Raw genomic sequence first — 24,978 nt, forward strand, 5'->3', positions numbered from 1 at the left:
CTCCCTCCTCACTCCCTTCCTCCCTCTCTCTCTCTCTCTCTTTCTCTCTCTCTCTCTCCCTCCTTCCTCCCTCCTTCCCTCCCTCCTTCCTGCACTCCCTTTCATTCTCCCTCTCCCTCTATCTCTCTCTTTCTCCCATAAAGATGGGAGAAAGTCCAGAAGGAGCTGCTAAGATTGAACAACTGTGGTCTAGATCAGGATTTCTCAACCTTGGCAACTTTAAGAGGTGAGGACTTCAACTCCCAGAACTCTCCAGCCAGCATACTGGAGTTGGGGTCCCCATCTTTGGGGCAACCATGACCTGGATGATTGACCATCTCCATGGACATTGAACTGGGAATAGGTGTGCTCTGAACTTGTGTGTTCTCCTGCAAACTTCAAGAAACTTCTGCATGGCTATTCTGCTATTGGAGGGACTAACCTGTCTCTCTTCCTTCGTAGGACGACATCGAACTGAGGAATACCTCCATCACCATTTTTGGCATGCTCCTGAAAGGACTGAAGGAGTTACGGAACAGTAATATGGCCGAAAACATCCTGAACAGCCTTATTCCCCTCCTCATACAACTGTCAAATGATCGGACAAAAGAGGTGAGTTGAAGGGCTGGCTAACCTGAGCCCCTGCTCTGATCATGCTACCTTCACAGAGACCACTCTGTACCCCCATCTTCACTCAGAGCAACGTGGTTGTACCACGTGGACACTCTGGAGAATGCAAAGACATTGTAGACAATCCTGAAGTTGTGGGGTCCTTGGTGCTCCCTGAACTTGGTTGTTTCCTTGAAGACTTGTTTCATGACCCAACTAGGTGTCTTTCCTCCCTCGGCCAGGTCTCCAGGAAGACCCTCGACTCCTGCGTGTCCTTTATGAACTGGGGGGGCTTTCCCAGCAACTTGTTTGACTATGAAATGTACACCAGTCTTCATAGCATGTACTCCAACATCTGCTACGTGGTTGTAAGTAGGAGCCAAGCTGGCCTGTTTTCTTCCAGATTAGAGTAAACTAACCGTTTATTTCTTTATTTTGTCCTGCCTTTCTTATTTTGATAAATAGTTCAAGACGGTGGGCATCCCTAATACTTCTTCTTTTCTTCACAACAACCCTGTGAGGTGGGTTGCCCTGAGAGAGAGGGACTGCACCAAAGTCACCCAGCTGGCCATCGTGACTAAGGAGGGACTAGAACTCCCAAAGACACCCAGCTGGCTTTGACCAAGAAAGCGGCCCCTTGGTTAAAAAAAAAAAAAAAAAAGCTCTATAGTTCATTGGCTTCTTTGTTGCCTTGTTTTCCCCAGATGAATAAATGCAAGCAAAACCTTCCTGCGATGTTGGATCAGATGCTGGGATTCCTGAGGAGCCGGAACTCTTCCCATCGCGAGGCAGCTGCCCTCTTAATTGGTAATCACCAATGCCAACTCTGGAAGGAGGGCAGGAAAACCCAAGACAGGCGGGCGGCCTTGTCACCAAAAGAATCTATGCAGAATTAAGCCATGTCGCTTAATCAGACTGGAAGCTGCTCTTATACCGTGTGGCTTCTCCGGAACGGCTACGATCGCGCAACAGTTTCTCAGGCAGTTCCTGCCCTCTTTCTTAAGGGTATCGCTGCCGTTGTTAAGTTAGCCACATGGTTGTTAAGTGAATCTGGCTTCCTCCCGGATTTGGCTCAGCCAAAGATCGCAAAAAGTGATCTTTGACCCCCAAGACACTGTAAGCGTCATAAATACGAATCGGTTTGCCAAGCATCCGGATTTTGATCTTGATGTGGCAACGCTTCTAAGTGTGAAAAGCAGTCGTAAGTTCCTTTTTTCAGTGCCATTGTAACTTTGAATGGTCACTAAATGAACTGTTAGAAGTAGAGGACTACCTGGCCTGTATCCCTCTCTCTTGTATAGGCAAACCCACAGCCGTGGCTTTTTCTCTGGAAATATTTCCAGCTGGCCTCCCATTCTAGTATTAACTGGATTCAAGGCTGCTTAGATTTTTTTCCAAGATGATGGTTGTTTGCACAGTCCTAGAACATAAAGTAATAGAGTTGGAAGGGACCTTAGAGGTCTTCTAGTCCAACCCCCTGCTAAAGCAGGAGACCCGATTCCATTTCAGACCAGTGGCTGTCCAATCTCTTCTTTAATCTCTTCTTGAAAGCCTCCAGTGAGGCCTGGAGACAAAAACAGAGGAAGAATGGCTACCCCTCGTCCTTCTTATTATTAGACAGACCCAATCCCTGGAACCATCCCGTAAAGACCCAAAGCGACTCTTCCAAGTGGAAACCAATGAATGGCGCGTTTTTTTCCTGAATCAGTCGATTTAGCCGTCTCTGTTAACCCCACCAACGTTTTCTTTTTACGTGCCCAGGCTGCTGCGCGCAATACATGCAACCGGAAGTGATGACTTCAAAACAAATGAAAGAAGTTTTCCTGGGTGAGTTTCAAAGTTCCCTCGCTTGAAACAAGGAGTTTTTCTCCAGAAGCTCTGTCGCTGATCAGGGCTGGTTCTCACGGTTGATCCCGGAAATCCTTTGTTTTCTGGATTCGTTTCAGGTCTCCAGGATCTGCAAGGCGATTCCGAAGCCTCAGTGGCTCAGGCTGCAGCTGACTCAATGCAAGAAATCTTTCGGCAGTGTGGCCATCTGATCAAGCCGGGTCTTGTTAGTAGTCAACTCCTCTCCAAAGGCATCAGGAGGATCTCCGAGACCAAGCAATAATAGTTTCATAGTTTCATAGTTTCCATTATTGTCATGGCACCTCATAGAATGAAATTAAGTGCCATCCTCACTGTATATTATACTTTTTAAAAACCCTATAAAAATAAAACAAAAACACACTTCCTTCACATTGTATGCAATTGAATTAAAAAAAACCCTCGTATTGTATTCATATTGCACTGTACGTAGAATTGTATAGTTACTGCTCTGAGATAGAAGCTGTTTTTCAGCCTATTTGTCCTTGTTTTTATTGTCCTGTACCGTCTGCCAGATGGTAATAGTTCAAAAAGAGGGGGGCCCAGGATGAAATGGATCCTTAAGGATGCTTTGAACTTTCTAAAGCCAGCAGGAGCTATAAAGCTCTTCCAAAGTGGGGAAGGGGCAACCCATGACCCTCTGGGCACCTGCCTTCCAGCTGGTCTTTGGGGAAAGCGAGGAAGCGTGAAGATAATTCTTACACCGCGAAGGACCACGAAGGAACGTCGCAGAAAGAAGACCTGGCAGGGAGATTGTGGAAACAGGCCCTGGAGATAGACAGAACAATTTAATGTCAGAGAGAGGAGAAGGTTCCACGAGAAGGTCACAGAGCCACAGGTGCTATTGGAGAAGGGTGGTAGCAACCATCAACCATCGATGATATCTGGAACATCTCCACTCTTGCTCGTCTTCCAACAGAAATAGGAACGCCTAGAGTAGGGCAGATGCAGAGAGCTGAACACTCCGTGGGGGGAGATCTAATGTCCTCCAAAAAGATGCTCATTATTATCCACATAGATGGAGCATTGAATAAAAGCCTTCAGGAAAACCTCTGGATCCCAAAGGCGTCTTCCCATGGGCCCTGATCTCCTTTGGAAAGCATGCGACGTTTCTCAACTTAGTTTGTTAAGCCAGAAGGTGGCCGAGCACTGGTCCCCTCCTCATATCTGTTCCTGGCAGTCCTTTCAACTTTCAGCCCTGAATGAGCCCAGCCTCATAGGTTGTAAGTTGGACCGGTCATAAAGCAGGTCATCCTGCGTCCGTGATCGATTTAATGACTTTTAAATGGATTAAGGGAGTTGTTCAGTACAGACATTGTCCATAATCATATATTCATGTGCGTCTCCTAGGGGAAATTGTTTTGAGAATAGAAGAAGAAGAATAGAATAGAGCTGGAAGGGACCTTGGACAGGGGTGAAATGTAAAATTTGTTACTACCGGTTCTTTGGGCGTGGCTTGGGGGGGGGTAATGTGACTGGGTGGGCATGGCCAACTTTGTTTTTTTAACTTTTCAAAGCATTTTTTCTGCAAATGCAAAAAAATGCTTTGAAAAGCCTCTGCCGATCAGGCAACACAGCTGGGATTGTCAGAGGCTTTTAAAGCATTTTTTAAAAAAGCCTCTCTGCCAATCAGGCAACTCAGCTGGGATCGGCGGAAGCATTTTTTCGGCGGAAGAGGTTGTAGAAAAAATGCTTTTAAAAGTAAAAAAAAAGCCTCTGATGATCGTGCGGGTCAGCTGGGCATGGTGTGTGTGTGGGGGGGGGGGATGCAGGGATTTTTGCTACCGGTTCTCCCAACCACCCGCCGCCATCGCTACCGGATCGGGCAATCTGGTCCGAACCAGGAGATTCACCCCTGACCTTGGAGGTCTTCTAACCGAACCGCTGCTCAAGCAGGAGAATTTACACAATCTAAGATAACTTTGTCCTCTTAAAAGCCTCCACTGATGAAGCACCCACGACTTCTGGTGGCAGGCTGTTCCACTGGTTAATTGTCTTCTTTCTTAGGAAGTTTCTCCTCAATTCCAGGTTGCTTCTCTCCTTGATGAGTTTCCGTGGTTTCTTCTCCTGCCTTCTGGTGCTTTGGAGAATAATTGGACCCCGTCTTCTTTGGGGTAGCCCCTCAAATACTGGGAAACTGCTATCATGTCGCCCCTAATTCTTCTTTTCTTTAGAAAAGAATAGCGTCTAATTATGGTAGATGCCCCAAAGTGGAGAAAGGCAGACCAAAAAGGCATAGAAATATCAGGACAGGTAGTTCTCAACTTATAACCGGTCATTTAGTGTCCGTTCGAAGCTACAATAGCACTGAAGAAAGTGTTTCACGTCCCTTTTTCACACTGATGACCGTTGAAACATGGTTGGTCCTCAACTTACGACCACAACTGAGCCCAAAGTTTCTGTTGCTAAGTGAGACATTTTTAAGTGAGTTTTGTCCCATTTTACGAACCATTCTTTCCACCACTGTTAGGTGAATCTCTGCAGTTGTTAAATCAGCAACAAGGTTGTTAAGTGAATTGGCTTTGCTGGTCAGACGGTCGCAAAAGGGGATCACGTCACCCTGGGACACTGCAACCGTCGTAAATGTGAATCAGTGGCCTAGTGTCTGGATCTGGATTGTGTGACCCTGGGAAATGCTGTGGAAAACAGCCCTAAGTCACTTTTTCCGTGCCGTTGTAACTTTGAATGGTCACTAAATGAACTGTTCTAAGTCAAGGACTACCTTACCCCAAGGCTTTCCTTTCTTTTCGTTCTCCACTTTCCATTTCCTTTCTTTTCGTTCTCCACTTTCCGTTTCCTTTCTTTTCGTTCTCCACTTTCTGCCAAGTCTTTCCAAATTCTTCCAGCAGATGGTGGCATAATCTTACGAGTCTTTCCTCAGCCAAGTTCTGTAAAAAAATAATAATCAGAATTTGATTTTGGAATGTTGGAATTTCCCGATATATACGGCATACCTTGTTTGAACTTTCTGAACATGTCCCGGTCAGTTTCTCAACATGATGAGATGGAGGAATAAGACTGAAGAAGAAGGTTCGCAAAAAAGTCAGGAAAATATTGAGATGGAAAAATTACAATCTTTTTGCCTGGGGAGGATAGTAGTAGTGAAAATGAATGACTAGACTTTTATTTAGGGACATGATTTGTTTTGAAAAGTTATATTAAGTAATCTTACGTTTGAATTGTTATGGGCTACTGACCAAACTTTCACTTTTGTCCTGAAGTATATTAACACTAAAGTTAATTTTAAGGAATGCTTTGCTGAAAATTTATATAAGCTTGTAAAGAATGTTTTGTTGAAGAATAAATATAAACTTGTGGGGTATAAGGAAAATATAAGTGGTGCAAGGGTTGAGGGAAGGTCTTTTACAATATTTTTTATAGATATCAAATAGTGAAGATGTTATTTGATTATAAGCAGGGTATTTGTAGAGAATAAGATGAATAAGTTTATGCAAAGTTATTAAGTAAGGCATGTTCCCAGGAAGAATTAATATGAGTTTATGGGGTAAAAAGTACAAATAAGGTTTTTACAGTATAGTTTATTTAAGATTGGTTAAAATACTTTGTCAATGGGTTAATATATGTAAGGGTTGGAGATGTGATGGTTAATTGTAATTGGGTGCTGATTGTGCAATGCTGGAAGAAAGAAGACTTGCGTATTCTTGAAGAACGGACAAGAATGAAGTTGGATTCATTATTTTCAAACAATAATCGGTTTAAATAGTTATATTCAGATACGAACAAGGGGAGTTAAAGTGTAAAAGGGAGATAAATCTATAGATAGTTAGCTTATGTTTTTTTTATATGTTTGTTAAATGCTATAGCCTGTATTTGCTCTGGGAAGTCGGGGGGGTGGGGGTGGGAGGGTTGGGCAGGAGGGGGGAGGAGGGAAGGGAAAATATGTGTAAAATTAAAAAAAACTTTTTAATAAAAAAAAAGAAGTGGTTTGGAGTAGAAGGCCTCCAAGGCAGGGGTGAAATGCTACCAGTTTGGGCAGGTGAGCCCGAACCGATAGTAATAATTGCTACCTTTTGCCCAAACCGATAGTTTAAAAATGCTTCAAAAAGTACGACAATCAGCTGAACCAGGCAATATCGGAGCTTTTTTAAAACTTTTTTTTAGCATTTTTTTACTACCAATCAGCTGTGAGAAATCAGCTGTGCCTGATTGTCTATGAGGTTCCTGCTTGTTGCAGGGGCCATTTTGTGTGAAGTTCAGCCGCTTTTGCATTGCGTGTGAGTCAGTTGTGCAGCCACGCCCACCCAGTCACATAACCACCAAGCCACGCCCACCCGGTCAACTGCCCACCAAGCCACGCCCACAGAACCGGTAGGGAAAATTTTTGAATTTCACCACTGCTCCAACTTCCAACTGGGTCATTCTGGGAAAAGCACCTTTGGGTTAATTTTGGAGACACGCTGCTCCTGGAAACCTCCCCCCCCTTGACCAGTTTTGGGGTCCCTGGCACTTCCGGTGGCGCAGAGGCCCTCCGTGAGGGACGGCCCACTGAACTCTCAGCCACGGAGGGAGCGGTGTGGCTTGCCAACTCCTCAGCAGATGTGGCAGGGGAACGGCCAACGTTTTACCTGCCTGGGCTTCCTTGGAAAGCAAACTTCGGGAGTGGACCAGGGTTTCCGTGCTTCGGAAGGCTTTCATTGCTGCAGAGAAGCAGCAGCAAAGGCCCAGGAGCAACGTAAGCTTCCTGCCATCAGATCAGTTGGCAACCCTGGCTCCTTCACAGGGAGATACCAACCCAGAGGAATATATGGGCGGTCCTCGACTTACGACACAAGTGAGCCCAACACTGCTGTTCTGAAGCAAGACAGTTGTTAAGTGGATTTCCCCCCATTTTACGAACTTTGTTGCCATGGTTGTTAAGTGAACCACTGCAGTTGTTGAGTTAGAAACAGTTGTTGAGGAAAGAAGGAAGGAGGGAAGGAAGGAAGGAAGGAAGGAAGGAAGGAAGGAAGGAAGGAAGGAAGGAAGGAAGGAATTAAGGGAGGGAGGGAGGGAGGGAGGGAAAGAGGGAAGGAGGGAAGGAAGGGAGGAAGGGATGGAGGGAAGAAGGGAAGGAGGGAAGGAGGGGAGAGGGAGGGGGAAGAGGATATGGGAATGACCTTTTAAAGATATTTTAGGACTTTTCTTGTCACATCTGTTAAGTGAATCACTGCAGCTCTCAAGTTAGAAACATGGTTGTTAAGTGAATCTGGTTTCCCCACTGACTTTCCTTGTCAGAAGGTCGCAAATTGTGATCGCTTGACTTTGGGACACAGCAACGGTCATAAATCTGAACCAGTGGCCAAGCGTCTGATGCTGGGCTTTTTTTTTCTGGCAGCCAGCAAACACTCTGCTGCCCATTGGGAGACTAAGGAGACTATGATAGATCTATCTCGGACTTATAAGTCCTCATCAGTTAGCCACACCCTCATCCCATGTATCCTCCCTGTAAAGGTACAGTATTTGTTTTTGTTTTTTTTCCTTTCCTTTTCATAGGCTTTATGTGTATTTCTCTTTAGCCAGGTTCTTCCTACATAAACCAAGATTTTTATGGAACCCTAATTCAGTGAAATCACAATCCACTAGTTTCTAGGCTTTTTATTTTCTGGCAGCCAGCAAACACTCTGCTGCCCATTGGGAGACTAAGGAGACTATGATAGATCTATTTTGGACTTATAAGTCCTCATCAGTTAGACACACCCTGTTTGTATTAAAACGGTTCATTTGGCCATCTGTTTTCTAATCCTTTCTTCCGTTGGTGGGGGGGATTTAATCTATCTGGATTGGCCGTCTCTTCGAAAATGGGGAAAGAATCTGATTTTTCCCCCAATCCATTTTTCCACCTGCACAGAAGCACCAGAGAGTTATGGAAGGCGCTGGGCGCAGACCCCTATGCTAACCTGAAGATCATGAAGCCCCTCCTCAAAAGGCTTCAGGATCAAGACCCCAGCACCAAAGCCATCGGGAGAAGAAACAGCAAGTCTACCATGCCCATTGCAGTAAGCCCTCAGCCCGCGGCTCTGCTTTCCTTAAATCTAGAGGTGGGCCAGGCCTGAGGGAAGGGGGAAGGGGCTGAGCAGAAGAGTAACCCTCGGGGGTCTCCTCATCAGGAGCAGGCACGCCCTGGTTGGTGGGAGGCAGAGGGCAAACTGGTGGGGGCTGAAATCGGAGCAAAATTTGGCATAAGCCCCCACCCCCCAAAATGCACCACTGAAAGTAGAGGCATCTGTGGGCTTCCTCGCCAGAACAGCTTTGATATTCATCCATCCATCCTTCCATCCTTCCATCTATCCATCCAGTCATTTACCCATCCATCGGTTCATCTATTCATTAATCCATTCATTTATTTATTCATTTATCCATCTATTCCTTTGTTTATTCGTTCCTTTATTCATCCATTCACTCATGTATTTATTGATTCCTTCATTCATTTCTTATTTCTTACAGAAATAATTAAAAAAGAGGAGGGGAAACCAGTTTGTCGTGATTTGGTTGACTTTCGTCAGGAAAATATTTCAACAGGAGAGGAATTAGATGGACCGCCTCAATGCATGGATGTCCGCAGCAAGGTGCCTAAGGAGGAAATGAAGGGTCCGGAGAGTTTCCTTCGCTACACTCTTCTCTGGGTGACAAGCGCAGTTGATGACCGGCATGAAAACTGGCCCTGAGATGTTCTTCTGGAGGAAGCAGGGAAAGGAACGAGCAATCAAACACGGTCACTGGAGTTCTCTGAGTCTCGCAGCGATCATGACAAACACAAGAGAAGCCCACAGAGCATAGAAGAAGAGGGTTGAAAAGGAACTTGGAGGTCTTCCAGTCCAACCCCCTGCTCAAGCAGAAGACCCTAGACTATGCTGGACAAATGGCTGCCTGGTCTCTTCTTGAAAAGCTCCAGTGATGGAGCAGCCACAACTTCTGGAGACAAGTCGTTCCAAGGATGAATTGTTCTCACAGTCAGGAAATTTCTCCTTAGTTCCAGGTTGTTTCTCTCCTTCATCAGTTCCCATCTGTTTCCTCTTGTTCTGCTTTGAGATCTTCTCCAAGAGGATCTACTTGATCCTTCAGATCTTCCAGGGGTGCACCCATCTTTGTAGAAGAGACACCACTCTAGCTGAGTCCATCCTGTTCCTGATGATTGTCTTCTTCTCCTTCTTCTGTCCTCCCCAGCCTTGAAGACTTCCCAGAGAGTGAGGCCACACCTGCTACTACCTTGGAAGCCACTCACTTCCTGCCCCCCATCTCTTACCTCCAAGGGGTGCTGAAGAACATATCCCAGTCCCCTCACGCTAAAGATCTGGATGAGAGGATACGGCTGAATCATCCATTCCAGGAGAACCTCGAGAATGTCTGGCGTCATAAAGAAGTCTCCAACCTCCGGGTGATACAGCAGCTGAGGAAGAAGAGTGGAGATACGGAGCATTAGCCAAGCCAAGGAAGGGAACTGCCCCGAGAGCCTCGACTAAAGATGCCACTTTCAGCCCTTACGGGGAGAGAAAAAGAAAATACCGTCCTCGGTTAGTGACCACTGAAAGTCACAACGGCACTGACAAAAGGGACATGCCCATTCTTCAGACTTTCAGACCATTGTAGCATCCTCATGGTCATGTGATCGAAATTTGGGTACTTGCCGGTCCATATTTATGACGGTCGCAGTGTTTCGAGGTTACGTGATCCCTTTTGTGACCGTCTGATAGGCCAAGTCAATGGGGAAACCAGATTCACTAATTCATCAGATTGACCACCGTAAGAACTGCACTGCAGCGATTCACTTAACAACTGTGGCAAGGAAGGTCAAACAATGAGGCAAAACTTGCTTAAGAACTTTCGCTTAGCAACAGAAATTTGGGGCTCAGTTGTGGTCGTGTATCGAGGACAACTTTTAGACGGAAATCACTGAAAGATCTGGTTTATCCTAAGTATTCGACCACGGCATTGGCTTAAGGACTGCTGAAATCACTTAGTGACCACTGGAGGTTCTATGACAGTGATATGTCGAGGACTACAGTATGGCAAAAGGTAATGTAAATGATAGTTGTAAGAATACAAAACTGCCTATAATGCAAAGAGTAAAAGGAAATTGTGGTCATTGAGTCTTCCTTCCTTCCTTCCTTCCTTCCTCCCTCCCTTCTTTTCCCTCCCTCCCTCCCTCCCTTCTTTTCCCTCCCTCCCACCTTCCCCACCAACAACTTCTGGAGGGAAGCCCTTCCACCGATTAACAGACTAGCAGAAGACCTTGGAGACCCCCTGCTCAAGCAGCAGACCCTCTACAACAGGCACCCTCAAACTACGGCCCACGGGCAAAGAATACGGCCCGCGGAGTGGTGTGATTAAGCCCCGCCCCTTGCCCCGCCCCTAACTGCCTTATCTCCCAGCGAGCCAGCTGCAAGGCCAGCTGAGGGCCAGCTGAGGGGTGATCTCGCCGGTGCAGCCTGGAAAAGCAGCTCTGGGCTTGTAAAGAACTCCTTCAAATTAAAAGTCTTTAAAAACAATTTAAACGGGGGCTTAGAAGGAGAAAGGCAAAAAAAATGAATCGGCCCCCTCTTTAAAACGTTGGAGGACCCCTGCTCTACAACCTCAGACCAATGGCTGCCCAGAATATTGGGGTGCATCCCAAGGTCTCCTCACCTCCGAGAAGAAAACCTTCCCGATGGTCTTCTCTCTTAGATCGGGACGGGGCAGGTAGGTGTTGGCCTCTCTGAACATCACCTTGAGCTCATGTTTAGAGAAGCTGACTAAATTCCCAAAAGAGCAAATATGGAGAGCTCAGACGAGATCTGCTGGTTAGGGAGAAGAAAATCACCAAGCTAGAGAAATCATGATGTGAATTCAATTACTCAATGAATTACTCCATTTAGAGAATTTCTCACCCTCCCTCTCTTTCTCTCTCTTTCTCTCCCTCCCTCTCTGTCTCCCTCTCCCCTCCCTCTCCCTCTCTCTCTTCCCCTCTCTCTCTCTTTCCCTCTTTCTCTTTCTCCCTCCCTCTCTCCTCTTCCTCACTCTCCCCCTCCCAGTTCCTCTCTTTCTCTCTCCCTCTCCCCTTCCCTCCCTCTCCCCACTCTCTCTAGCTTTCTCTCTCTCTCTGCCTTTTCTTCTTCCTCTCCCTCTCCCCTCCCCTCCCTCTCCCACCCGCTGCCACTTGTAGCCAACCTCTTTTGTCTTTTAATTTCTTACAGGACCAGGAAGAAAATGGCTTCGAACAAACCATCAGGAGTCACCGTCATGTCCCAGCATCTAACCTTCTCCAACTGACTGAACTCCTCCTGATAGCCGGCACATAATATTAAATTTTTGATGGCTTGCACTGCATTGCTAAATCATGAGGTTCATGAGGACTTCCTTGACGGGTCTGCCTTTTAGCGGCTTCTTGCTCTCCCATAAAATTTTAAAGGACTCGTCAGAGAGTTCTGAGAAGAAGAGACAGACAGAGATTGATGGGCAATTTGATGGGACAAGTCTTCTCAAAGCGAAGAGAGAAAAAAATGTGCTTAGACCAGACTGATCCTGAGGGAAGGGTCAAACGTGTCATAACTCTCGAGTCCCTGATCTTCATATTCTTAGACAACCGTCTTGAGGAGGAACTTTGAACTCCATATATGGAATTGGAATTTTTTCCAATTCCATATATGGCGGAGGGGGTCAACTTATTTTCCAAAGCAGCAGAAGGCAGGAAGAGAAGCAACGGATGGAAGCTACTCATGGAGAGAAGCAGCCTGGAATTAAGGAGAAACTTCCTAACAGTGAGGACAATCAACCAGTGGAACTTCTTGCCACCAGAAGTTGTGAGTGCTTCATCACTGGAGGCTTTTAAGAAGAGACTGGATAGGCATTTGTCTGGGATTGTGTAGCATCTCCTTCTTGAGCAGGAGGTTGGACTAGAAGACCTTCAAGGTCCCTTCTGGCTGTGTTCTGATAGATAGATTGATTGATTGTGTCGGGTGGGCTGATGTGATGGGACAAGGCTGGTTCCATAGGTAGCCCAGCCCTGTAGCATCTATACCTGGATATGAGGGAAGGACGGTGTCTTGAGAGCGTTTACTCCCCCGAGGCCTTTCCCTCTTGGGCCTCCTTGGAAAGGGAGGGGGCTCTTTCAGGCCAGGCTTCATCTCCCCCTGAGAAGCCTTCAGAGGAGTCCTGGCAGATGTCCTGCGCACCAAATCAGGGAGCACCAGCGCTGGAGGCTGAACCTTCTTCCTGACCTCCAATTGAACTGGGGAAGACGTCACAATCAGAGGCAAGGCCTCCATGGTTCTGGCTAAAGAACCGGATGGGTGGGAGCCAGAGAAGAGGACTTCCTGGTTGTCCCACTGACACAGGTCATTGTTGCTGATTTGTGACTCTGACTCCTTGCTGTCCTTCTTCAGGAAGGGAAGCTTTTTCAGCCTATGATCCATCCTGTTGTGAAGAGTGAGTGTTGGAACTGGAGTAGAGTAGAGTAGAGTAGAGTAGAGTAGAGTAGAATAGAATAGAATAGAATAGAATAGAATAGAATAGAATAGAATAGAATAGAATGAGCTGGAAGGGATCTTGGAGGGCTTCTGTTCCAGCCCCCTGTTCAAGCAGGAGAACCTATAGCATTTCGGATAAGTGGCTGTCTAGTTTCCACTCTAGGGATTCACTTAACAACGGTGGCAAGAAAGGTTGTAAAATGGGGCAAAACTCACTTAAGGACCGTCTCACTTAGCAACCTCAATTTTGGCCTAGATTGTGATGGCAAGTCAAGGGTTGCCTGCGTTTCAGTTTCCTTGCAGACCATCCAGAATCTCTTCCTTTGTGAGATGGACAATCCTTTCACTTAGATGAAGAAAGGAAGAAAGTTTGTTTTGAAGGGGGGGGGCGATTTTGGTGATTCAATGCAGCTTCTGGTTTCAGAGCTGAGTTTGCTCCAGTTGCTTTAAACACCGGCAGCTCTTTAAATTTCGAGTTTCTTGGCCTCTTCCGCTTTGAACAACCTTCATGGCATCAGATCTCCCTACCGTCAGTTTTGCACCTAACCATTCCTTCTTTCTCACGGGGTTACACGGCACATCAAGGTGTCTGCGCTTTCTCCAGAGATTTGAGCTGCCATTCACTTGCTGAACGTTTTCTGGATTGGACACAAATAGTTTCATTACTGGAAGAGACTTTAGACATGAAATAAACGCTAATAAGTCAAACAACAATATGAGAGCGTGTTATGTTCAGGGTCCCAGCGTCTGTGAGAAATATACCCTATTAATAATGTCTCTGTGTATTTTGAATGCCTTCACTGAACATAACTATCTGCTGTTTCCAGCTATTGTCTTAATCAGTTGAACTTTGAACTGAGTAGAATTCTCCAATTATTTCAGAATAAGAGAGTTGGAAGGGACCTTGGAGGTCTTCTAGTCCAACCCCTAGCTCAGGCAGGTGACCCTACAATCATCTCAGACCAATCTCTTCTGAAAAGCTTCCAGTGTGGTTGGAGTTTCAACTTCAGCTTCAACTTCTGGAGGCAAGTTGTCCCACTGGGTGAATGTTCTAATGGTCAGGAAACCTCTCCTTAGTTCTCGGTTGCTTCTCTCCTTGATGAGTTTCCACCCATTGCTTCTTCTCCCGCCCCCTTCTTCTTTGGGGCAGCCCCTGAGATATTGGAACACTGCTATCCTGTCTCCCCTAGTCCTTCTCTTCATCAAACTAGACATAGCCGCCCTGAGTCTTCGGAGAGGGGCGGCATATAAATTCAATTGATTAAATTAAATTAAATTAAATTAAATTACCCAGTTCCTGCAACCGTTCTTCATATGTTTTCGCCTCCAGTGGTATTAAGACTTCACGGGCTCTTGATTCTCTCCCTCTGTTTACGCAGCCCAGAACTGTGTTGGCTTTTTTGGCAGCTGCTGCACACGGCTGGCTCCTATCTAAATGGTTGTCCACTAGGACTCCAAGACCCCTCTCACAGTCACCACTATTGAGCAAGGGACCACGTCTACGGTACCTGTGCATTTGGTTTTTCTTGCCTAAATGTAGAACCTGGCTTTTTTCACTCTTGAATTTCATTTTGTTAGATAGCGCCCAATGTTCAAGATCTGTCAAGATCCTTCCGTATCTTGAGCCTATCTGCTGGAGTGTTGGCTGTTCCTGCCAGCTTGGTGTCATCTGCAAATTTGATGAGTTCCCCATCTCTCCCCTCCCCATCTCTCCCACCAAGCCATCAGTGACCGTCTGATAGGCCATGTCAATGGGGAAACCGGATTCACTTAAGAACCGTGTGACTAACTTAACAACTGCAGGTCGTACAGTGGGGCAAAACTTGCTGAAGAACTGTTTCGCTTAGCAGCAGAAATTTGGGGCTCAGTTGTGGTCGTAAGACGAGGACAATCTATAGAAGGAAATCACTGAAAGATCTTGTTTATCCTAAGTATTCGACCACGGCATTGGCTTAAGGACTGCTGCGATCACTTAGTGACCACTGGAGGTTCTATGACGGTCATATGTCGAGGACTATACTATGGGAAAAGGTAGTGTAAATGACAGTTGTAAAAATACAAAACTGCCTATAATGCAAAGAGTAAAAGGAATTTGGGGTCATTGAGTCTGCCTTCCTCCCTTCCTCCCATCCGCCCTCCCTCCCTCTGCTTCCTTCCTTCCTTCCTTCCTTCCTTCTTTCCTTCCTTCCTTCCTTCCTTCCTTCTTTCCATCCTTCCTTCCTCCCTCCCTCCCTCCCTCTGCTTCCTTCCTTCCTTCCTTCCTTCCTTCCTTCCTTCCTTCCTTCCTTCCTACCTCCCTCACTCACTCACTCACTCACTCACTCACTCTCTCTGCTTCCTTCCTTCCATCCTTCCTTCTTTTCTTCCTCCCACCTTCCCCACCAACAACTTCTGGAGGGAAGCCCTTCCACCGATTAACAGACTAGCAGAAGACCTTGGAGACCCCCTGCTCAAGCAGCAGACCCTCTACAACAGGCACCCTCAAACTACGGCCCACGGGCAAAGAATACGGCCCGCGGAGTGGTGTGATTAAGCCCCGCCCCTTGCCCCGCCCCTAACTGCCTTATCTCCCAGCGAGCCAGCTGCAAGGCCAGCTGAGGGCCAGCTGAGGGGTGATCTCGCCGGTGCAGCCTGGAAAAGCAGCTCTGGGCTTGTAAAGAACTCCTTTAAATTAAAAGTCTCTAAAACAATTTAAATGGGGGCTTAGAAGGAGAAAAGCCAGAAAATAGACAGTTAAATTGGCCACGCCCACCCAGTCACATGACCACCTAGCCATGCCCACCCACCCCGTCCGGTCCCCCAACAGTCTGAGGGACTGTGAATCGGCCCCCTCTTTAAAACGTTGGAGGACCCCTGCTCTACAACCTCAGAGAAATGGCTGTCCAGAATATTGGGGTGCATCCCAAGGTCTCCTCACCTCCGAGAAGAAAACCTTCCCGATGGTCTTCTCTCTTAGATCGGGACGGGGCAGGTAGGTGTTGGCCTCTCTGAACATCACCTTCAGCCCCAGTTTAGAGAAGCTGAATAAGTTCCCAAAAGAGCAAATATGGAGAGCTCAGACGAGATCTGCTGGTTAGGGAGAAGAAAATCACCAAGCTAGAGAAATCATGATGTGAATTCAATTACTCAATGAATTACTCCATTTAGAGAATTCCTCAACCTCCCTCTCGCCTCCCACTCTCTCTCACCCTCCCTCTCTCTTTTTCACTCTTCCCTTCCCTCCCTTTCTTCCCCTCTAACCTTTCCTCTCCCTCACTTTCGCCTTCTGTGTCTCCCTCCCTCCTTCTTTCTCTCCCTCTCCCCTCCCTGAGACTGATTTCTAGGATCTTACCCAATGAATCCAAACACAGGATGCAGTGAACCAATGCTCTTTATTGATCAACGTTTCTATTACAGGTATTTAGCTGGAAGTGGCCCCTGGACTCCTGGACCATGACTTAAGTACCTGGGAGGCGGAGCTAAGGTAAGGAGGGGACAGGGGAGGATCTAGGTGGATGTAGAGTTAACCCTTATCATACCTGGGATGGTGAATGGTGGGCATTTATCCATAACAAATCCCCCTCTAAATGCCCAACAGTTGGACCTGTTACAGAAGCCATGGATCAGGCCCAATAACTGGCACGAGTCAATCATTTGAATAAGTCTCTTTTATTTACAGGTTCATCATTACGTCACATACTGCATCTGGAAGTGGAAGTCGGGGAAGAGTGTGTCTACTTTTTATACTTGTGGGCGGAGATTCAGGTAAGGAGTGGTCAGTGGGTGGTACTGACCAAGTGAGTATTGTAGTTAACCCCTGCACTACTGTGTCCCTGTTGACCCCTGGCATGAGTAAGGCATTTATTTCTGACAAATCCCCCTCTAAATGCCTGACCTGTGGCTGTGGATCTGACTGTTTAAATGGTGCCCAAGGGCGGATATTGAGTTTGGATACCAGGTGTGAGTGTTGCCTGCCCTGTAGTGGTTTCGTGAGTATGTCTGCAGTCTGTTCTTCTGTGTCGCAATGTATGGCCTTTACAAATCCGATTTTAGAGAGCTGTCTCACATGCTTGTACTTTATGTCAATATGCCTGGATCTCTGCCCTACCGCGTCGGCCATGGAGATTTCTATAGCGGCCTTGTTGTCTTCGTAGATGTTTATCGGATACGCAGGTTTGCACCACACACTGGCGAGTAGGTCGTCAAACCAGATGAGGTTGTTTGCGGCCTTGGATAGGCATATGTACTCCGCCTCTGTGGTTGAAGTGGCCACTAAGTTTTGCTTACCCGTGTACCAATGCACCGGACTATTGTTCAAGTAGAATACGTATCCTGATGTGCTTTTCCGGCTTTTGGTGTCACCGGCCCAGTCAGCATCAGCATAGCAGGAGAGGACGGGCTCGTTGGACGGCTCTGGTTCTAGGACTAGACATGCGTCGGCACTTTGCTTCAGGTACCTCAGTACCCTCTTTACAGCGTCCCAGTGGTACATGGTGGGTTTGCCTATGTGCCTGGACAATAGATTAACTGATAATGCAATATCTGGCCTGGTCCAGTTGGCGATATATAAAAGAGAGCCTATGACTGACCTGTACAGTGTGTTGTCTTCAAACTCGGGTGATTCACCATGTGTATTTTTTAGGAAGTCCGGCTGCATGGGTGATTCACACCCCTTGGCATCTGCCATGTTGCATTTGTGTAGTATTTCTTCTATCTTTTCTTTCTGGGACAGTTGAAAGCCCTTAGGTGTTTCGTTGACCTGCACGCCTAGGTATCTGTTTATTTTCCCTAGGTATTTTAATGTGAAGTGTTCACTTAGTTTACTGGCGAAGGCGTTGCGGTTCCCTTCGTGTTTACTGATGTAAAGTATGTCGTCCACGTAGACTAGGATGTATTCTGGTGAATCCCCCTCTCTCCTAGTGAAAAAACAGTTGTCGGCTATGGTTGCTGTAAATCCCATTGACTTCAGGACCTCAACCAGGCACTCATACCAGCGTTTGCCGGATTGTTTCAGTCCATATAGGTTTTTGTGAAGTAGCCAGGTGTCCCCCCCTGTTGGTCTCTTTACTGTGTGGTGCCCTAACGTATATTTCCTTATCTAGGTTGGCATGCAGGTAAGCTGTCTATACATTGAACTGATGTACCTCTAGTCCTAGCAGGGAAGCGATGACCAGGGCACTCTTGACACTTTCAGTCCTTACAGTTGGTGAGTAAGTGTCAGTGTAGTCTTCTGGGAACCTCTGGGCAAATCCCTGGGCAACCAGCCTAGCCTTGTACAGGTTTTGGCCACCCTCCAGGTTCTTGATTTTGAAGATCCACCTGGTACCTATCGTATTTTTGCCCTCTGGAACCTCGGCTGGAATGTAAACTTCTAGCTCTCTCAGACTGTCCATTTCCTTGGCCATGGCTGATTCCCATTTCGACCTCTCCTCTTGTGGTAGTCTCAATACCTCTTCATATGAGTTAGGTGTGATATGGTTCGTGTGTATGTGCATCACATAGTCATTTAACCTTCTTGGTAATTGGTTCCTGGTTGATCTGACTGGCCTATCTGTCGTTTGTTCGGTGTCATGTAAGTACCTGGCTTCCTTTTGTGTTAGTGAGTCTACACTTATCTTGGGGTGATTCCCTTTCCATTCCTCAACCTTGATGCCTTGGAGCTTGGGTTTGTGTTCCTTCCTTTCCTGTCTATCTGCCGTTTCGTGTTTATCTTGCACTTGCTCGTCTGGCCTAGTCTCCTGCCTGGTGGATACCTCGTTGAGGTGTATCCTGGACCAGTTAGCTTGTTCATGGAATACCGCTGTCCTAGAGATCACGAATCTGTCGTTATTGTCCACAAATCTGAACCCCTTGGTACCTGGCTCGTACCCCATAAATCTCAGTCTCCTGGATACTTTGTCCCCCTTCCTGCGCAGCTGTTTGGGTATATGGACATCAGCAGTTACGCCGAATACATGTAGGTGTGCTATCTGTGGTTTTTTGTTGTACATGAGTTCGTATGGCGTTTTGTCTATTACACTGGACCAGGTTCTGTTGAGTGTGTAGTTTGAGTAAACTAAGGCCTCAGACCAAAAATGTTGACCAATTCCCGCGTCCTCTAAAGCGCACCTGATCATAGTCTGTAGCGTGGAATTCCGTCGTTCTGCGACACCGTTCTGAAAGGCCGAGAACGGGGACGACGTAAAGTGAAGCACGCCTTTGGATCTGAGCCAATGAGAGAAATCCTTTGACAGGAACTCAGATCCTCTGTCTGTCATGATTTGTTTGATTTGTGTGTTGTTTTGAGTCTCTATCCTTTTGTAGAACTCTTTGAATTTTTGGAAGGCCTCATCCTTTCGTTTTAGAGTATAGACGAAGCCATAACGACTATAATCGTCTACGATGGTGAGAAAGTATCTTTTCTTGTATTTGATGGATGGCCTTAGGGGCCCCACCAGATCCATATGGACTAAATTGAATACTTGTTTGGTGGTGCGTGAGGATTTCTTAGGTCTGGGTTTGACCTTTAGCTTAGAACATTAGCACACCGAGCACTCGAGGTAATTTTCACAACTCTTTATTTTGACGCCCTCGGTACAGTTGGCCATTTTTTGGATTACGGGGAAACTGGCGTGCCCTAGTCTCCGGTGTAGTAAGTGAACACAGTCGTCGTGCATGAGTTTGCCTATCGATGGCCTTCCCTGGGTGTGTTTGGTGGAGTGTGTTTCATGTGTCATGTTCTCCTCACTCTCTGTCTCTCTCTCATTCACCTGTTCTTCCTCAGCTTTGTCCTGGTTAGTGTCCTTCGTGTATTCTGAGTTGGTGTATATGCTGGGTGTGTTATTCTCATGGAATGTTATGTATGGTAGCCCTTGCTTGATTGTCACTCTACCTACTCCCTCTCTACCCTTGCTGACGTGAGCCTTCCCTTCTGCAAAGGTTACCTTGATCCCTGATTCTTCACTGAGTTTTAATGCAGCCAATATGTTGTGGGGTATCTCCGGGACCAGTAATACCCCCTCTATTTTCCCTATGCCTGGTAGCGTAACTACCCCCCCTGCCTGTTACCTTAACCTCGCTTTGGTTTGCAACCTTGATTGAAAAATTCTCCTCTGTGAATGAGGAGAGCAGTTTTTGGTTATAGGTCGTGTGGTTGGAGGCCCCAGAGTCCAGAAGCCACGAATTGGCCTCCCCATCCTGACATGTTATGTGGGTGTGCTCCCCTATCCCATATAATGATCCTGTTCTGCTGTCACGTGAACTATCCCTGTTCCCCCTCCTGTCTCTGGGATTGGGTGAGTCCCTGCGTCTGTACCTCTCTTCAGAAGTGTGTCTCTCTGTCTGTCTGAACCTATATTCCGGTCTGCTTCTCTCTCTGTGGTTCTTGGGGCAGTCTCTCTTGAGATGTCCCCTTGACCCGCAGCTATAGCACTCTGTTACGCCATGCTGCCTGTCTTGGAAGGCTACTTTCTTTTCATGTTTATGTTCTCTGGAGGGACCAGAGCGGCTCCTTTTCAGATTGTCTTCAGCGATCAGTTTGTTAGACAGCTTCTCAACGGACAGGAGGCCTAGACTAACAGTATCTAAGTGTGCTAAGAAGCTGTCCCATGAGTGATCTAAAGAGTTAATTATTACACTCTTCATGATCTGATCTGATATGACTTCCCCCCTAAGGTGTAGTTCTGCCCTGGTAGCGTTTAGGGACACCAGGTGCTCGCTTATGGGGGTCCCCGGTTTGACTCTGGCAGAGAAGAAATCTTTGGAAATCTGGGTAGTGGTTGCCACACTTTCACTGTAAAATAACCCAAACATTTTTTGTATGATTTCTGACACAGTGAGATTGTGACCAATGCTATGGTAAATTGTGGGAGATATGCTAGAAATTAAAAGGTAAAATGCCCTATGGTGCAATACAGTCCAACTCTAAAGTCCATGGTCTCTCTGGGGGGGTCATTAATAAAATGTGACATGTTTTCTTTTAGGAACACCACCTGAAGCTGCTGTGACCACTCTAGGATATTGCCCCAATCCATCCTCAACTTTGGAAAGTCACTTGGTAAGTTCCCAGCATTATTTGTAAAATTACTTACTGCAGGCTGCTGTCCATGGTTCTTTATGTGCCTATAACAGCAGTACGGCATGGGAACGCTTGCCGGCAGTTTAAAAGTCCCTCTCTGTAATTTTTTTCTTTTTTCTTCCTCTACGTGAAACAGCGCATGCGCGAAGTCCATTTCAGCTCTGCCGTCATCGTGGAAGGACCTGTTCATTGCAGCTCCGGCGTAGAGGTCTCTATCTCTCAGGTAGGCCTCGGCTTCGGTCTTGGGGGTCCAGGTGTGCTCTGGAAGGTGTCGTCTTGCAGCGGCTTCGTCAAAGTGAAGATCCTGATGGCGTTGGAGTCCCGGCGACGAATGCAGGTAGCTGCCCCAATCCCTGCGTTCTGGGGTGCGTGGCCTGGGCGATCGGAGGCGCGGTGTCCTTGGGATGCGTAGGGGGGTTGGCGCGCTGGCGTGGGCATCGGTAGTCCTCGGGTGGGTGTTCCGGTGCCCCTCTCCTCGCTTTCCTTTTTGCTTGGGCCCCTCCGGTTCCCCTTTTGCGATTTTGAGGCCTGGGCTGAAGGCGGCGGCAAGGGTCTTCATGGCCTTATCGACTTGCCACTCGGTCGGGGTGCATCTGGAGTCCGAATCGGATTCTGTCCCCTCACCCCGGTCACTTTCTTCGCCGCTTAGGGTTGGGTATTTTTCGCGCGCCGGCCATTTTGAATTCTGGCTACCGATTGGACGGGAGTCGGCCATCTTGTCTGACCACATGGTCAAAGATGGCCGCCGTTTCAAATTTTGAGCGGGGCTTCGCGGCTCGGTGACTGCTGTGGGGTCTTTTTGGGGCGATCCACTCACCGAGTTCAGCTTTTCGAGCTCCGGATCCTAGTCTTCCTCGCTCCTCGCCACATCGCGGTCCATTATGAAGCTTCGCAGGTCCGCGAGAAGGTTCTTGTCGCTGGCTCGCTCCTTTAGTAATCATAGGACGTTGAGTTGTAGTCTTTCTTCCTCCCGGTCATCATGGTCTGCTATTTTTCCTTTCTTGACCTCCCCCTTTTCTTCTGTTGCGGTGGCCTTGGGGTCGATCGAGGTTTCTGCCTTCCCTGGCGATCCCGCTGGGTTGCCCTCTCGTTGCTTCGGTGTCGTTGCCATCTCGTTGGCAGCGATGTGTCCTCATTGCGTGATCGGGAGTTATTGGGCCATAAAACCATCCTCTGCTACCATATTGTTACAGAATCCATGGATCAGGCCCAATAACTGGCACGAGTCAATCATTTGAATAAGTCTCTTTTATTTACAGGTTCATCATTACATCACATACTGCATCTGGAAGTGGAAGTCGGGGAAGAGTGTGTCTACTTTTTATACTTGTGGGCAGAGATTCAGGTAAGGAGTGGTCAGTGGGTGGTACTGACCAAGTGAGTATTGTAGTTAACCCCTGCACTACTGTGTCCCTGTTGACCCCTGGCATGAGTAAGGCATTTATTTCTGACAGGACCTGCTTGCGTATTCTGTAACCGTACCCCTAATTTAGTCGTAAGGTAGGCATGTTGTTTGCTGGGTAGAGGTTTGGTCAGGATGTCTGCGGCTTGCTCGGCGGTCTCACAATGTACAGCCTTAATAAAACCAATGTTTGTTAATTCTCTGACATGTTTGTGCTTAATGTCTATATGTCTGGACCTTTGGCCTACTGCTTCTGCCATGGATATGTCTATGGCTGCTTTGTTGTCCTCATGTATTACTATCGGGTAGGCCGATTCATTCATCTTTTGTACCATTGGAAAACTAGCGTGGCCTAGTTTTCTGTGTAGTAAGTGGGCGCACCCATCATGAATGGGTTTGCCAATATGTGGTTTCCCTTTGTGTGTTGTGTTTGTGGTGGGTTTGCCTCCTGCGGTGTGTTCTCCTTCACCCCCTCTATTTTCTGTGGGCATGCTTGTCCCTTTCTCGTTACTTTCTGAGTTAATGTTTGAGTGCTCTTGGGGCACTAAGTAGGATAGTCCCCCTTCTATGATGATCTTTCCTATGCTTCTCTTTCCTTTGGTCATATATGCTTTCCCTTCCCTGAAGGTTGTCTCAATGCCCAAGTCTTTACTTAGTTTGAGTGTTGCTAATATATTGTGGGGTATTTCTGGGATGAATAGTACCCCCTCTATCTTCCCTATTCCATCTATGTGTGCGCTCCCTTCTCCTTTCACCAATACCTTGTTCTGGTTGGCTACATTGATGTGGTATTCCTTAGGTGTGAATGCCTCCAGTATGTTCCTATTGTTGCTGGTGTGATTGGTGGCTCCTGAGTGAATGAACCATGTGTTCCTTCCTTTTACCTGGGTGTTTGGGTGTTGGTGGTCTCTAAGTTAGTATAGTGACCCAGTCTGACTATCCCTGGAGCTATCCCTATATCCTCTCCTGTCCCTGGGCTTGGGTGAGTCCCTGTGCCTGAACCTGCTTTCTGGGGAGCGCCTGTCTGAGTAACCTGGTTTGCGGCCTTGCGTTTCCCTATGGTAGCTGTGGTCCCTGTCCCTCTGGTTTCTGGGCAATCTCTCCTATAGTGATTCCTAGACCCACAGTTAAAACATTCTGGCTTATCTTGGTCCCTGGTCTGGAAGTCTACCCTTTTTGTTGGTCTGCTTTCCCTGAGGCTTGATGAGCGTTCCCTTCTCAGGCTGTCCTCCGCAATCAGCCTGTTGGATAACGTCTCTAAAGAGAGGTGCTCTATGTTGAGACTATCCAGTTGCATGATAAAGTTCTCCCAACTGGGGTTTAGGGAGTTTATGATGATGCTTTTCATGATATTATCAGAAATGGTTTCCCCCCTTTGTATGAGTTCTGCCCTGGTGGTGTTTAGCTTGAGTATATGTTCCCCCATGGGTGTCCCTGCCTTATGCCTGGCTGAGTAAAATTCCCTGGATATTTTGGTTGTAGTGGCTGCACTCTTACTGTAAAATAAATTAAGTATTTTTTATAGTATCTCTGCCACGGTTAAGTGGTGGCCAAGACTGGGGTAAATGCTGGGTGACAAGCTAGACATTAGCAGATAGTAAGCCCTGTGGTGCAAACAGTCAATCTCAAAAGTCCATGGCTTCTTGGGTGGGTCATCAAATAAGTACAACATATTTTCTTTCAGAAAAGCAATCTGTAGTTGGTGGTACCACTCCAAAAGATTGGCCCCATCTAATTTCAATTTGTAATTGTCAGCAGTGAAAGTTATATTACTTACAGTCTGTTGCTGTCCATGGTTCTTTATGTGAGTGAACTCACAATATGCTGGGGGAATGCTTGTTGCCAGTCTGAACTGACTTATCTCTATGTTCCTTGTACTTATCTCTATGTTCCTTGTACTTATCTCTATGTTCCTTGTACTTCCTGTAGGTGGCGACTGGGCATGCGCGAGGCTCATTTCGCGCCGGAGGTCGTCTGGTGAGGAGCTCCTTATTGCTGCTCTCAGGCCTAGGCCTAGGCCTGCTGGTGGGGGGCTGGGCTCGCTCCTGGCGGGCCCGTAGCCCTCCCTGGGCGTCGGATGCCATGGCTGGGCCCCTGCATCTTGGGCGAAGGCTGGAAGAAGGCGAGGAGGTGAGGCGGTCGCAGGTCGAGGATCCCTGGAGACGGTGGCGGCGGCTGTCGTAAGTCGAGGATCTCCCGGATTCGGCGGCACGGTAGCGGCGGTGTCAGGTATGCTTCCTTCAATATCCAGGAAAGAAAAACCCAAACTCAATCATTTTAAAGAGCTTAGTACTTTTACTGAATATGAAATGATCGCAACCCAGGTAAAGCTGGAAGTGAGCAAAATGCGCGAAATAGCATCTACTAAGCTTCTCCCCCCCCCCATGTCCATTGACCATCATCCAATCGAAAGGTCTCCCAAAGGTCAGGTGGCATCACGTCTGGCAACGTCATTCATCAGGAATGTAGGGCAGTTGGTCAGCCGGCCCCTTTGGAGATTCACTTTCGTTTCTTGGGAAGACACGTCCTACAATGGAAAAAACACCTCCTGCACCTTCCCCCCCTTCGCCCCCTTTACTAGTCCCTCCCCCCGTTTCTTATGGCAGCTGAAGCAGGCAAAGCTGAGGCTGACATTCGGCCCCTCT

At 47.2% G+C, this 24,978-nt stretch overlaps 1 protein-coding gene and 1 long non-coding RNA gene across 7 annotated transcripts in view; both read left to right on the forward strand.

The window, feature by feature from the left end:
- Nucleotides 1-2,821, forward strand: part of LOC148111597 (maestro heat-like repeat family member 5) — a 37,381-nt gene extending 34,560 nt beyond the window's left edge. For all 4 annotated transcript variants that reach the window (XM_087880800.1, XM_087880798.1, XM_087880797.1 and 1 more), the window contains 5 exons: nucleotides 442-591; nucleotides 831-956; nucleotides 1,293-1,395; nucleotides 2,350-2,415; nucleotides 2,535-2,821. In XM_087880800.1, the coding sequence (XP_087736926.1) occupies nucleotides 442-591; nucleotides 831-956; nucleotides 1,293-1,395; nucleotides 2,350-2,415; nucleotides 2,535-2,698 (609 nt within the window). In that variant the 3' untranslated portion in view covers nucleotides 2,699-2,821. The remainder of the gene's footprint in view (nucleotides 1-441; nucleotides 592-830; nucleotides 957-1,292; nucleotides 1,396-2,349; nucleotides 2,416-2,534) is intronic.
- Nucleotides 2,822-7,541: 4,720 nt separating this feature from the next.
- On the forward strand, nucleotides 7,542-20,912 carry LOC148111598 (uncharacterized). Of its 3 annotated transcripts, XR_015730380.1 has the most exons (6): nucleotides 7,542-7,905; nucleotides 8,303-8,450; nucleotides 8,899-10,467; nucleotides 16,555-16,640; nucleotides 17,978-18,081; nucleotides 20,837-20,912. It is a non-coding gene; the product is annotated as an uncharacterized LOC148111598 (long non-coding RNA). The 3 variants fall into 3 exon arrangements; XR_015730379.1 differs by lacking the exon at nucleotides 17,978-18,081; XR_015730378.1 differs by lacking the exons at nucleotides 16,555-16,640; nucleotides 17,978-18,081; nucleotides 20,837-20,912 and adding an exon at nucleotides 11,625-13,610.
- Nucleotides 20,913-24,978: the final 4,066 nt, after the last annotated feature.

This window comes from Pantherophis guttatus, chromosome 18 (genome assembly GCF_059756535.1).
Source record: "Pantherophis guttatus breed Tessera chromosome 18, ASM5975653v1, whole genome shotgun sequence".
Lineage (NCBI taxonomy): Eukaryota > Metazoa > Chordata > Lepidosauria > Squamata > Colubridae > Pantherophis > Pantherophis guttatus.